The sequence below is a fragment of the Salvia miltiorrhiza genome, chromosome 2, assembly GCF_028751815.1.
Source record: "Salvia miltiorrhiza cultivar Shanhuang (shh) chromosome 2, IMPLAD_Smil_shh, whole genome shotgun sequence".
NCBI lineage: Eukaryota > Viridiplantae > Streptophyta > Magnoliopsida > Lamiales > Lamiaceae > Salvia > Salvia miltiorrhiza.
Window position 1 is genome coordinate 39282805 of NC_080388.1, and position 15447 is coordinate 39298251.

General features: G+C 38.0%; 1 protein-coding gene and 1 non-coding gene across 2 annotated transcripts; both read right to left on the minus strand.

The window, feature by feature from the left end:
* Positions 1–10038: 10038 nt before the first annotated feature.
* On the minus strand, positions 10039–13973 carry LOC131012384 (guanine nucleotide-binding protein-like NSN1). The gene is made up of 9 exons (XM_057940314.1): positions 13803–13973; positions 13490–13734; positions 13126–13222; positions 12835–13008; positions 12325–12542; positions 11900–12164; positions 11634–11813; positions 10737–10948; positions 10039–10549 (listed from the first exon to the last, which is right to left on the minus strand). The coding sequence occupies exons 1-9, from the start codon at positions 13819–13821 to the stop codon at positions 10211–10213; spliced, it is 1749 nt and encodes a 582-aa protein (XP_057796297.1). The 5' UTR covers positions 13822–13973; the 3' UTR covers positions 10039–10210.
* A 64-nt stretch (positions 13974–14037) lies between these two features.
* Positions 14038–14110, minus strand: TRNAE-CUC (transfer RNA glutamic acid (anticodon CUC)). The gene has a single exon. It is a non-coding gene; the product is annotated as a tRNA-Glu (tRNA).
* Positions 14111–15447: the final 1337 nt, after the last annotated feature.

Consider the following 15447-nt stretch of genomic DNA (forward strand, 5'->3'; position numbering starts at 1 on the left):
GAGAGAACATGTAACAACAGATAAGGCAAATAGCAAGCACTTTTAGAAAGAGAAAAGTTTTTCGAGACCTTTGAGAAAAATGATCTAGTTCAATTAGAACCTAATCAGAAACAGAATGTTCTTGCGAACAACATGCTCTGATACCAATTGTTAGGTCCGGAGGGTCTCGAATAGATGTATGGGGGGGAATACAACTATAGGCTATTTTTAAGAAATCAGAGAGATCTCCAGATAGAGATCAAAACGAAACTTTACACACAAACTAAGACGCCTGTTTACTGAAAAGAGTTTTGACCAAACAGGGTTGACGACTCATACTGAAATACTCTTCAGTAATGAGTTATCAGTTAAGTCACTGGAACTTAACTGATGCACGTTAAGGCTTCAGTCGAGTTTGCTAAAATAAAGATGTTATAAATCTTCCTGACTATCAGATGATAGATCAGTCAGACTGGTAACATACGCAGTGGAAATACTTTTGTTTTATAATAGCCTTTGTTGAGCAAGTTGTTAGTCTTAGGTTTCTCTTTGTATTTAATCAGTATTCAGTTTATCAATTGTAAGAACACAAGTAGGAAAGTAAAACTGAAAGCTATAAATAACACAGAAATTTTTACGTCGCTTGGAAAACACTTCCTACATCCACGGTCGATTGATCAGACCAACAACTTCACTCTGCAAGTGCTTACGGGTGCACTGCAAACCTATCCGTGTGCTTAGCCGGGTGCACACAACCGAATCAACTAAAGATCCAATCTTCAGTACCAACAACTTCACTCTTGTTGGATTTCTCACTCCTAGCACGAACTGGCACTAGGATCTCACGGAGTCAGAGTACCTTCCTGAACTCCTTTTCAACTCAAACACTCGATTCTATCGGTCGAATGGAGGTTTGAAATCTTGCCAACTAAACTTCAAAGAACAAGTTCTTTGGAGTTAGTTTTGACCTAGGCTCTGGGTAAACAGAGGTTTGCCTAAGGTATAAGAGAATATATGTAATCAGCAGTGACTGATTATTGGCGTTGGAATTCTCTTCTTCGATTCAAGCTTTGGAGAGATTAAGCTTTGGCTGAGAAACAATTTTGGCAGAGTTTCAGCTTATGTCGTTGAATCGGTGAAGATTGAAGTGATCCTCGAGTGCTATTTATAGGAGAGGTCTTGAATAGATCCGTTGGCGGAGAACGTCTTCAAGATTTCTTCCGTTCGAGAGTTTTTTGAATTTGGGCTAAGGCTTCAATCTTCGAGGTTCCTTGTTTGGTGGGAACGGCTATGTTGAGGAGCAGGAGATGCGACGTCTCTGATAAAGTAGCCACCAAATAGGAATGACCTCTGCAGAGAAGGATGATCCTGAGATCTCTACATTTAATGCGGCTGTACTTTTGGAGTACGTGGCTTTCTTTGAACGTTGGAGGTTCAGTCCGAGGAAGAATGTTTAACTGATACTTTACTTTAGTATCAGTCCGCTGAATCCACGTGGCACGCATTAAGTAATCAGTTTCGGACTGATTCTACAACTGATACTTCAGTTGGCAACTTCAGTCTTCAGTCCTTCGTCCTTCAGTCTTCAGTCTTCAAAACAGCAAACTAAACTAGAAAAGAACTCTAACACTTGAGTTCGAACAGTTCTGGTCTATTACAATCAAGGCCTATGAATTTTGGTATCATCAAAACAAGGATTAGGATATCCATTAAGTTCCCAACAGCCACCATCAATCGCCTCCGCACCTCCATGCCACCACATTTCCACTATCGCCGCCTGTCTTTGCATCGCTGCTTCTCCACCCTCTCCCTCCCATGTCGCCTGTGCGCCACTACTTCTTCGCGCCCCCACCCACCCCTATTGATACCGCTCCTCCGCACCCCTGTCCCCTCCACTCACTCATCCCCCTCTTTTCTTCCACGCCGACCGAAAAACCAATTACATTGTTGGTTTAGTTTTCGATCGAACAGTTTACTCAAAATTGACCGATTCGGCCTATAAGAAATTCGTTCGATTGGTTCGTCGGTTTTGCGTCAGTCGATCGGCCGAACTAACCGATGCACACCCCTAAAACTACATTTATCCACAATTGGTCTTCAAAAATTGTAGCTAAAAAACAAAACTAAAATAAATAAATGTAAAAATGATAGAAAATTAATAGCCGATCATGCGAAAAGTTGCAAGCCCACTTCTGCCAACTTTTGACAACTACTTCAAAATCATTTTATAAATATTTGTTATGACACGTAGCATACTTTTATTGAATGAATAAATTAATTATTAAATGAAAAAAAAATATATTTTAGATTGAAGTGGGTCATTGATAAAACATAGAGATTGTACAATTAAGTTGAAATATAGGTTGCGTATGTGAAAGAGAGAGAAATAAATTTTTATTAGAAATTGAATTAATATATATATATATATATATATATATATATATATATATTGTTGATAAACATAGCTTAATAAAGACGGTCACCAATTTGACAACCTTTTGTTTATTCTTTTTTTATGTTTTCCCCTTTTTAGATCTTTATATAATATTGGAATTTACTAGATCATACATGTATATTCTCTTCACTTATGTTTTGAGTTTAATGTATTAGTATATTTTTACTTAACAGAATAAAATTTAATTTTTTTTACAAAAAAAATGTCAATAGTCGAACTCGTATATATTTTCAGAGTTTTGCAATTAGTTGTACTAAACATTTAGCATAAAACATATGACGACAAATCCGTAAAATACTATAATGCACGGATTCGCGGAAAAACTATACATTGCAGTATCGGATACGACAGGAGGCGGGTGCGGGTATGATTCGCGTGGGATTCGCACGGGATTCGCCACGTGGCGAATCCCCCCAAAAAAATTAAAAAAAGAAAGAAAAAGGATTCGCGAATCGGGTGCGCCATCCTCGCGAATCCGGTTGTGGCGAGGGAGGTGGCGATGGCGGCGTTCCGGCTGAGTCGCGGCTGTCATTCCGAAGAGATATAGGGAAAGGAGGCGATGTTTCCAGTGGATCTCGCCGGAAATTTTGAGGGGGAGAGGCGGCTGCGTTTTCAGTTTTGTGTGGATTGCGGGCGTGTGTGCGTGAGGGGTCGTGAGGGAGGACAGATGGGAGGTGGTTGCAAGAGTGCAGGGGTCGTGAGGGGGGCGCGGCTGCCGACGATTCTCGTCGGAAGGAGGGTGGCGGCATGGTCAATTTCGAGAGAGATGAGGGAGCAGATAGAGAGATTAGAGAGAGAGGGCGGCGGATTCGTGAAGGAGTAAAAGTTATGACTTTTAAGTTTTAATTGATCTTAATTGATTTGATTTTAAATGGGCCTAAATATAGCCTTTTAGATTTTATTTTATTTTAAATGGGTTCTTTTCTTTTAATATAGCCTTTCAAATTTTAGGGAGCTATAATTGATTTTATTTTAAATGGGTTCTCTTAAGTGTTAATGGGATGTTGCACAGATTGATTTTAATATAGCTTTTCAGATTTTATTCTAATTTTTAAATTTGATTGATTATATATAATAAAATATATAAATATAATAGACGTATTCTTCATGAATCTCACCCTATAATTTTTGAAAATTCGTATCCCCGCACTCGAACCGTATCGCTCCCGCACCCGCCCCGCATCTGTGCAACATAGGTAAAATACATTAGGTTGATTATATTTGAACAATAAATAAGTGTGAACTGTATTGAAATTGAAAATTAATTCAAAGAAATCAACAGAAAAACAATGAGTGGTCTAGATGAATGATAATTCAATACTCCCTCCGTCCCATTAATCAAGTCTCCTTGCTTTTGGGCACGGGAATTTAGGAGAGCTAAAGTAGATGTAAAATAGTAAGGACCACATAATTAGTGTATTAGTTAATGTTATTTTATTTCATAATTAGATGCAAAACACACACACAGATCTCTCTTCTCGCCCTTCTCTCTCTTCTCTCTCTTCTTGCCCTTCTCTCTCTTCTCGCCCAAATCTCCTCTCTCTTCTCGCCCTTCTCTCTTGCAAAACACACACACACACAGATCTCTGGCAAAGCGCACCACCATGGGAGAGCAGAGCGCACCACCATGGGAGGAGAGCAGAGTCGAGAAGGGTTCGAGCTTTCCGATTCAAAATATTCCGACGAGGAGAAAGTAGAGGAAATTGAAGGAGAACCGACGACTGGCTACGCTGGTTGGTGGGAGTCGAGGTCGCAGAAGCCCTCCGGCGACTGGAAGTGGATGAGTCGCGGCGGAGAAGAGCCGCGAGTGGACACCTGAACGGTGGGGTGCGAACTGCGAAGGGGTGGGTGGCCTGACCGCCTGAGTCGCGCCGCGTGAACGGCGGCGCCGAATGGAGAATTAAACGAGAGAGGAGCTCCGCCTGAGTTCCAAGAGAGGGCGGCGATTTGAGAGAGCGACGTGGCTGTGCTACAGAGAGAGAGGGCGGCGATTTGAGAGTGAAGAGAAGAGAGAGAGAGTGTGACAAAGAGAGAGATAATAGAGAGAGAAGAGAGAGAGAATTGTTAATTAAGTAACTAATTTTTGCCAAAAAGGGAAATGAGACTTGAATATTGGGACTAGGGCTGGGAATCGGGTCGGGTTCGGGTACCCTACCCGAAAAAATCGGGTACCCGAACCCGAAAATACCCTAAATCTACTACCCGACCCCGACCCCGAATTTGAAATCGGGTACCCTAATACCCGATTTTAAAAAAAAATCGAAATGAGGAAATACAGCAGAAAACCAAGCCATTTCCCCAATTCAAAGCAGCAGCAAATTCTAATGAAGCTAAGCAGCAAATTCAGCCGAAATTCATACAAATCAAGAAATTCATACAAATCATAGAAAATCTGTATTTAAAAAAAAAAAAAAAGAAGAAGAAGAAGAAGAAGAGAAGGCGTAGGCGTTGTCGGAGCTCCACTGGCAAAGCGGGCAACTCGACTGAGTTGTGAGCCACCTATCGACGCACTCGGAGTGGAAGCAATGGCGGCAGCGCGGCAGCACTTTGACCTTGTCATATGCAGCTGGGGGCAGATCCGTGTGGGGGGGACTGGGAGCGCAGATCCGGCGCAGATCCGTGTGGGGGGACTGGGGGGGACTGGGAGCGCAGATCCGGCGCAGATCCCAATGGCGGCAGCGCGGCCGAATATCCCAAGGCATATGCAGCACTCGCCGTCGGACATGGACTCCCGGTGCAGCACGATGGGGATGCTGCTGATGGAGGCAGCGTCCAGCCCCTGTCGCCGGGACAGCGCCGCGTGGGGGGGACTGGGAGTGGGGGCGGCGGCTGCAGGGAGGGGGGGAGGGATTACTTAGGGGTTAGGGCTGGATTTCAAATGGGGACGGAATCTGCCAGATTGGGACTTAAACTTTAATTATATAATTTAAAATTTATTAATTAAAAAATCGGGTAATTCGGGTATACCCGATACCCGATCGGGTATACCCGATACCCGATTTTTTCACACCCTAAATACCCGACCCCAACCCCGACCCCGAATTTTTCGGGTATAGGGTACCCGATACCCGATTTTTTCGGGTCGGGTATCGGGTACCCGATTACCCGATCCCGAAATTCCCACCCCTAATTGGGACGGCCCAAAAAAGAATAGGAGACTTGAATATTGGGACGGAGGGAGTATTAAACTCAAGTACTTTGCAAAAGTTAATTTTTATGTCACTTTCACCAACCATTTGATGTCTCTCTCTCATCATAAGTTGTTCATGACTAAAATTTTAGAATTTTGACTATTGTATGACTAAACTAATAAATCAAAGGAATTATAGCTAAGTTATATTTTTAAAAAAAAAATCACAAATAACAATTACTCCATTTGCTGCCCCACTTCACTTGGCATATTTTCCTTTTGAGCAATAAATTTTCACTACAGTAAATATGATCTCATATATTTTACACTATAATATTATCTTTTTAATAATGGTGTCCAAAAGAATTAGGCCAAATAAATTGGGACGAAGAGAGCACTTTTAGCTACTAGGCAATAAAAATTGAGTAGAAATAAAAAAATGTCCACTTTTATTATGCTGTAATGAAAAAATGATCATTTTTATAAAACTATTGTATTTATACACAAATTAACTAAATTATCTTTAATATCTCAATCAATGTACTTACAAAACAAAAATAGTTTATTATCAGAAAAATAGGTTGCAACCTACTTTACCACCCGACAAGCTACTTTTTCAATTGAAATTTTTAATTTACTACAAGAAAAAGTAGTTTGTCGGTCGAAAAAATAGGTTACCACCGGGGCGGTTACCTCATTAAGTAGGTTTTTACCCGAGTGACAACTTACTTTTTCGACAGCAAGCTATTTTTTCTTACATTAATCGTACTTGTGCTAGAAAAGTGTAAGACTTTACACAAAAAAATAATGTAAAATCATCAATATTTAAGGGCAATTTCGACACTTCACTTTAATTTGAGCATGAAATTAAGTTTTTATAAAAATAAATATTTTCAATTAAAAGTTACTCCCTCCGTCCCATAAATAATGACCTGTTTTCCATCTTTAGGTTGTCCCACAAATAATGGCCTGTTTCCTTTTTAGGTTATAATTAACACTTAATTAAAAAATTTAATTATGCCAACAAAATCTTAATTATTTCAACCCTCCATTCCAATTCCACCGCCTCCCATCTCCCATCTCACTCTACCACCTCCATCTTTCCAATTCCACCATCTCCCATCTCGCCGGTTCCACCCACCGCCGCCGCCCTTCATCGGTTCGCTCGCCTCAACCCTCTGCCGAAGGCGCGACTCGCCGGACTTGTAGCAGTAGCAGCAGCGAAGGCAAAGGCGGCATCGCCTCTTTTCTCTCTACCCGCCTCCACCCTCACCTTCTCCACCTGAACCGCCTTCTCCTCCGCCAGCTTCTCTCCGCTGGTCGCCAGAGTTCGCTCCTCCGCCGCCTTCTTCCACCAACAATCACCGAACCTCTCCTTCAACCACAAAACCCTAGATCCCTCAAACCCAGAAACTCTAGCGCCGCCGCCTTCACCGTTCAGAAACTCTAGCGCCGCTCCACCGCCTCCGCCATCCTCAACCCTCGCTCATCCCCATTGTCTTCTCTTGCGCCGCCTTCACTGAAAATCCCCTCCGCCGGCCAAGCAAACGCTGCACTCTGCATCGAGATCCACGCTCACCTCCACCCTCCTCTTTAATCTTCAGAAATTAGGTTGCTTGACAGAGCAGGGGGGAGAGAGACCATGACGAAAATTAGGGCTACTCCAGTTCGCTCGCCTCCGGATCTGCAGCATCTCCTCCACTTCCGTTGGATCTTCGCCGCCTCTTCCTCCTCCTCCGGCTCTGTGAAAAATCGAAGAACATAGACGAGGTGAAGGGAATCAATTGCTCTGTTGATTTCTGGCTCTGTAAAAATCGAAGATGAATTTCTGGCTCTGTAAAAATCGAAGATGGATTTCTGGAATCAATTGCTCTTGTTGATTTTTTTATTTTTTGATTTGTCTTCTGTGAATCGATCCATTTTTGTTCGGATATGTGCATGGATCCATTGTTATTTGAAATATTTGTAGATGGATCTGGGGGTGGGGAGAGACGACGAGGTGAAGGGAAGGCGGCGGCGCCGCCGGCCTCGCCGGTGATGAGAGCGCCGGCGGCAGCAGCATAATTTTAGATGAAAAGATTTTCTTTTATTAACAATATTTAAAATTAATTAACCATAACATTAAAGGTGTGAGCCATCCAACTTATCTCTTAATACAAGTCTCCTTAATTCCCGTGCCGAAAAGAAACGAGCCATTAATTGTGGGACGGAGGGAGTATAATATTAGCATTTTTCCCATTAAAGACATTTCTACAAGAAGGCCACTCGATATTATTGGACAAAATGCGAAAACCTCTAAATTTAGTAATTATTTTAAGCAAATTGGATCAGTGTAAAATATAATGTCATGTGTACTTATATATCCATCTTACTTCACGTTACTATTAGTGGTGGTGTTGAAAACTTGAAATAGATGTCAAACATTTATTTAAAATAGAAAATAAATAGAAATGGTGGAGAGAGTTAGCAGATTTTGAAGGGAGGAGGTGGGCCATGAGATTAGGGAAGGAGAGGCGCTGGGCGCAGCGGCGGCGGAGTGGTGCTCACTAAAGCAATTAGTGGGGCCAACACTCTTTAATTTTTGTAATTTTTTAAGTGTGATTTCACAAGCCTTTTTTCTTTAAGAACCAAAAAGTAAATGTGTGTATTCGAAGTTCAATTTTTTTTCTTTTTTCCTAAAATTAAATCAAATTAAATTAAATTTATATTTGATTTTATAAAAATCGAATCAAATCAAACTATTGAAATTTTTAGAATAAAAATCAAAAAATTGAAATAGTTCAAAAAAAATCAAAAAAGTCGAAAAAAACGAAAAACCGAAGAAAAAAATAAAATTTAATTGTTTTTAATATCAAGATTATATATATGTACATATTCTAATATCAAAATTATATATCAATTCGTGTGTGTGTATATATATATATATATATATATATATATATAGGGTGCGGTTATAGTGAGAACCACAATTATCGTGAGAACATAAGAACCAAAAAAATTACTGCATCTGCTATACAAACTAATGCATCCGCTATTAAATTTAATGCATCCGAAAAAATAATTTTTTGCTCCCTTCAAGATTCGAACCCAGCATCTGCATTCATCCACTAAGATGATGCATACACCGTAGATCTTGATGATCCAATAGCTTAAAATGGTTCTTCGTTCTTATTTTATTAGTGGTTCTTATTTGAACCTCTCCCTATGTATGTATATATATATATATATATATATATATATACATATTAATATATTATTAAATAAATAATTTTACATTTTAATATTTCGATTTGGATGAATTAGATTATTTTGCTCACCCTATCAAAAGGTGAACTTTCATTCACTCAATAAGGGAAAAATTCACAAAAGACGAAGATGGTAATGAGCCACTGAAAATCGAGACACAATGAATTCTGGTGTTGGAAATTAGTTTTGGACAAAATTTGACGCTGGCCTATTTATTATACTAGCATTTGATTTACTATTCGATAGATGTAAAATGCGAAAATGTGGATGCAAAAATCATAAATGAAAATTCAATATTCATCAAGTACATTATTTTAACCTAGATAATGCATCCTATATGATTATCAATGCATTGTTTTAACCAAGATGTTTAATGCATGAGTGCAAATAGTGAGCAATGTGATACTATAACACCTGGCAATTTTTTGGTAGATAAGAATTGCATTCTAAAGTAATATGCCCTGCAAATGCAAATAGATAACAAATGATAACAAATCATATCCTACCAAAACAATTGAAATTCGAAAAAAAAAAGAAAAAAAAAAAGAACTACTCACTAAAATGGAGTTACTATATTAAAAAATGTCAAGATTTCAATTTGAAATCAATTTCAAATTGATTTTAAAATTGAGTGACAATTTTTTAGTTATGATAAATTTGAAGGTATATTTGTAAATTATATATATATATTTTTTCTTTATCTTCTTGTTTTGTTTTATTTCTTTCTAAAATTGTGAAATTCGATTAATTATAAATATTTAATATGCATGTCAAATCAAATATCACAATAAAAATTTTAATTTGATATATTTTATATAAATATATTTGATTTAAATTTAAAAGTTATATTTATTTAAACAATAAAATTTTAAAAAAATCCCTTGCCTCTCTTATCTTTTTTGAATAAATTTATTTTTTAATTATTTTCATTTTTTAACTTTTTTTTTACCTTTTCATAATATCAATTTTTATTATTGTTAATTCTTCATTATTTTTCACTATTCAGCTCAAATATATTCAATTCAAATTAACCTTTTATTATATTTCTAAATATAATAATTAAATTAGTATCAATTATTATATAAAAATATAAAAAAGTTTATCGTGCGTCCAAATATTAGTTACATTTAAAGGTTGTTAATTGACGTTTGAACATATTTTGTTTCAGAAAAGTTGAATTAAGATGGGCAACTAATTTAGTTCTTATAAAGTTAGGATAATGAGCGTATAAAATCAAGCATGGGCGTCGTTGGCAACTAAAAGCATGTATCACAATTTCAGGTATGTCTGTCTACCTACAAACATAAAAACATACCTACTTTTTTTCTCTTACAAATGAGTCTTTGTCTTCAAAATTGTGCTTCATAGACTGAAGAATAGTGATTCCGAATTGCTTTTGGCTATTCATTGTCCAACTCTACTCCAGAAGGTAGCTCGAATCTGTTTTTCTTTGCTTCGTCAGCTACGACTTCATCTCCAGTTTCCGTTTCCATTTCAGAGTCCTTAACGTAGTCCACCTTGAAGTCGTAATCATCGTGTTCCATTGTACATGATGATGTCTGATTTTCCTTCTTCCGCCTCTTCTTATCTGCTTTTCTCATCTTTGTATTTAGCATGCCTTCCTCACCATACAGCTTTTCATTTTGCTTCACAGTAGCAGATTTCTCCTTTGCACTAGTAACGTTTTCATCTTCTTCTCCAGATTCCATGGGCTCATCATCATCATTGCCTGGTTTTTCCTGCAAATCATCGATTACAATGAGTGAATAATCGCAGAGATAGATAAACATAAAAAAGAGGGCATTTTTTATCAATCCATTCATCATACATCAAGCCAGACGCATGCACTTTCTCGTCAATTAGTCACAGCTACACACTATGGCCTATTTATATGAGATGAGTCGAACTTGAGAGACAAAAACCAACCTCAAGCATCGCCATATCAAAATTCAAAGGGCAATTTGAAGGAACTTCAACAGGATTGAACTCATTCATGGATTTCAAACTGCCTATAATAGTTGATTCGCTGCCATAAACTTCATCTACATTAAACTCCTTCCCAAGTTCAGTGACAATCCTTGCCTTGGAAGGCTCGTCTGCATTCCTCTTGGGAGGCATGGTATAATACGGAATTTTACCTGCACAAGTAAAGAAAAACAAAGTTTAGCCGACTTTTCATTATAGGCTAAAAAATCATTCCAAGATAAGTTTCTCCACAAAAGAAGTTGTCGTCGTTTATTTTTAATATATATCATTGCATTAAAAACAAATAATCATCCATTTGAACTGCATAGTAAAATGAGAGAAAAGGTGAATATGAAATATATGTTTGATAATAAAAGGTACGTGAAGTTTTATCTTAAAAAACTGACATTCACAACATAGTTCTGTTCTCAACCAGAAAGAAAATAATTTTATCTGAATAATTAATTAATACTTTTGCATGTGATTAGTTCTCTAATAAATGAGAAGCCCTTCGTTAATTTGTTGCATAATTCTTTGTTAAAATCCCATAAACATTTTCCCATTCTCTTTTCACCTCCATACCTTATCAACCACAACTGCAGTATTGTCATCATATCATATTATCGTACAGATGGGAGGCACACAACATGTCAAAGAAGCAATCTATAATATTTTTTCATTTTCTGTCGCATTGATCCTATCAAAGAACTTACAGTTAAAGCATTCATGGATTTTAAAGTTTTTTTAATCACACGCACGTCCCATTGCTTAACTTCTAATATCTCTCTCTGAATACAGTCATGGAAGTACCACATCTTTTTATTTTTTCAATTTAAGTGGTTGAAGGAAGGCTTGTACCTTCATTCCAGTCGTGTAAAATGATCCTTGCAGTCGCATCAACATCTACAACACCACCCTTTTTGAGCTTTCCCCTGACTGTAGCAACCTTCTGAAGGAAGTCATCAACAGAATCAAAACTCGGGACCTTGTAAAGAGTTACCAATACTTTCTCTGGACATAGCTTGAGGATTTCCTTAACTGCACATTGAACAGCTAAATTGTTACCAACAAGCCATGTCATACAGCATGAAATAAGAGACCACCAGAATAAAAAGTGGACCTACCAGGACCAATTGGATCATCCAATTTTTCAATTCTTTTGCAATTTCGAAGAGCAATCGATGCATCATTTGCTGCAGATTTAAGCATCACAACACCAGGGCAGTCCAATAATTTAACATTTTTATCCAGATGGACCTCTTGCATAGATCTTGTCAACCCAGGAGTAGCTCCAACATTGACAACATGAGATCTTTTCAAGCTATTAATTATACTACTTTTACCAACATTAGGGAGCCCTATAATCCCCACGGTAATAGATTTCTTGATCTGCATCCAAACAAGTAATAACAGAAAAAGTGGTTAACATCGGATCACATGTCAGCAAAAAGAAGTAATACTAATACATACATGTGTAACAAAACAGTAGGCCGATGATTCACATAACTAACAATGCCAGCTTATTAATTAAATCGGACCAATACGTACAGTCGTGACTTCTTGAGTAGTTTTTCAGCAAGTTAATAAGAGTTTCAGCTCCTAGACAGTCACTTGTTTGCAGAAGATTCTTCGTCTTTCCAGCCTTTGGAGCTGATTTCCACCCAAGATTTGACTTCTGTTCTTGGGTGCTGCACTTAAAGGCAACAGCAGGTAACTCCTCCCTGAGATACTTGAGCCACTTTTCCGCAGCCTCCCGTGGAACAAGATCTGTATCATATAGAAGCACAGTTGTTAAGGTTGCATATTTAACACTATTTCTACAAACTTCTATTAAAAGGGAAAAGGAAAAAAAAAAATTCATGTAAGTCCAAAAAAACCCAAACAACATCCAATTAATAAACTGAAAAAGGTTCATAATTGACACATGTCGGTAAAAAGTTCACAACTGACATAATGCACAAAATTTAATACATTCCAACTACTTACTGCTGCGATAGAAAAGAAAAAGGATTAGCATTCTAGCTACCATATTACAACTGAAACCACAAATGAAGCATACCTATTTTATTTAGGAGGAGAACAAGACGCTTATCAGGCCCTGCACTCAACACCATCTTTTCCATGTCGACACATCGAGTACCAAGGGGATCACGGGCATCAAGAACCTCCAATATGACATCAGAAGCCTCAATGACTTTCACTAACTCCTTGTAAAAAGCCTTCTCGGAATTATCTGCAATAAAGTTCAAAAGGGAAGAAGGTTCGTTACTGAACATAAAGGCAGAAGGTTTATAGAGAAAAAACTCCCAATCTCAAAACACGATCAAACCAAAAAAGGTCTTCAACGTACCTACTTTCCTAGTAACATTAGTGGGATTCTCATTAATCCCCTCCTCTCCTCCTTTAATTTCTTCATCATCCAAAAGCCCCAATTTTCTCTTCTGTGCCTACACAATCACGAAATCAACAATACAAACAAATTAAACAACAAGATAGCTACCAACAGCAGCTCAACATGAAAATCCAAACACAAAGCCAGTTAACTACACATATCGCACATAGAAGCTATAATTAGCCTATATATACAGAGAAAACCATATTCATATAGCAAAAACTAAACATAACAAAAATTAAGTAGCTGACATCGGCATTCGAGTTAAGCTAATTCATAGATTAAACGAAATAAAAGGAAAATGAAGAAGAATATCGCATACCCTCTCCTTTCGAGCGGCTTTCTTTGCCTCGAGCTCCTCAATTGCGCGTTGGCGGCGGACCTCAAGGGCTTTGAGCTCCTGCTCCTTGAAAGGCCAATCGTTGGGGATGCCGGGATCCTTTTCGACTTTGGGCTTTTTGTCGATCCCTAATTTCTTGGCCTCTTTGGCTTTCTTCTTCTGGTGCTCCTTCACCTTCCGTATAATCTTGTACTTCTTCCTCAGCGGCACCCTCTTGCTCTTGCTCTCTGTTGGCCGAATTCATTCAATCAATCAAATATGACGATAAAGCAGTGGCGAATTGATTTGTACTTACTTTTGCTCTTCTTCACCATGTTGGCGTTCCGACTGACGACTAGGCGGAAGAGAGGGGCTTGAAGTCGACGGTCAGGCAATCGGCAGAATAAAAGGCGGGATACCAGTTTCGACTTCTAGGGTTACCAAAATCGACTTCAAAATATTCAAAATTGTTTTTAAAAACGTTTAAATAAAAATGATTTAGAAAGGCAAAGGCGAATTTAAAAACTTGAAGGAATTAAAAAATAAAAAGGTTCCGTTGCCGGGACTTGAACCCGGGTCTCTCGGGTGAGAGCCGAGTATCCTAACCAACTAGACTACAACGGAGACATGTTATTATTGTTAGTTACGATTTTATACATTTAATTGAGGTAAAAAGGGTCAAATACTTACCCCAAGTTACCATTTAAGGTCAAATAACTATTTTGGGCATAAATTTTAGGGTTAATTGCCGTAATGTCACGACCGGACCTAATTAAGGATAATTAAGCCGGAAAAACCGTGACTAAGGGAGGGAAGTTAGAAGCGGGGATAGAAAGGGAGTGAACAAATAATAGGGATCGAACTCAATCATTGTTAGAAGGGGAAACTCATAATATAACTTATGTTTAGCCACAAAGATTCAATTAACTAGTAAGTTCGGATAAATCCGACTTAATTCAAAAGACTTATTACTTAAGAATACGCAGCGGAATAACATAATCTGATTACATGTATGAAGACATGTATCCAAGAGTTCATTCATTTAACTTTTGACAAAAGCTCCGCTCTTCACTTCATCTTCATCAGCCACTGCTCAACCTACACATTTAGAAATATATGCAGGGCTGAGTACGAGAGTACTCAGTGGGCACGTATGCCTAATTATAAAAATACATGCTTCAAAACTGTAAATTGTCATGCCATCATAAACAGTACAGCAAGGGAGTTTTAGCTAAATAGGCCCAAGCTTACTAAGTTCATTTGTGATTCTTAAAGTTCCTCTACAGACTAAGTTCTCTTGTAATCTATCATATCTGGAACTTGTGCCGGAGAGGTGGCCACCTCTCACGGACACTTGACCGGCCAACCCGCTAGATGACTCACGGTCACTGGTGTACACTAGTCCTAGCAGGATAGCTATCAACTGCTCAGGACCCGAATTCGATTACATCATTGGCAAAGCCAAAGCAGATAGATATCATACTAAAATTGAAACATTTATGGCAAGACAACAGTCGAAATAATTTTCATATCAAAGATTATGCAACGAAATAACTTGTTCAAATATAACATTAAGCTCGTTTGATATATATATGAAAGTAAACCCACCTGATAAGCAAACCTTTGCTATAGCTTAGTTACTCCTGAATAGCTTTTACTCTCGCGCCTGACCTTTATTGCGAGAATATAATATAAGACTTTAACTCGATGATAATTCTCAAATGAATGAGAATGTATAAAATAACTATGCATGACTTCTTATGTATGATTCTTTATTCCGACTTATTACTCCGGGAAATTTTACTATTAATCCTAACTCTCGGATTAAATAAATTAAATAACTTAAATGAGACTCGTCGCATGAGGTCGGATAATAACTATAATGAATCCGCTTATCTAGAGTGTTCTTATCCCACTTGATAATTATAATAGATCTCGCTCTGTAATCGATTAAAAGGAAA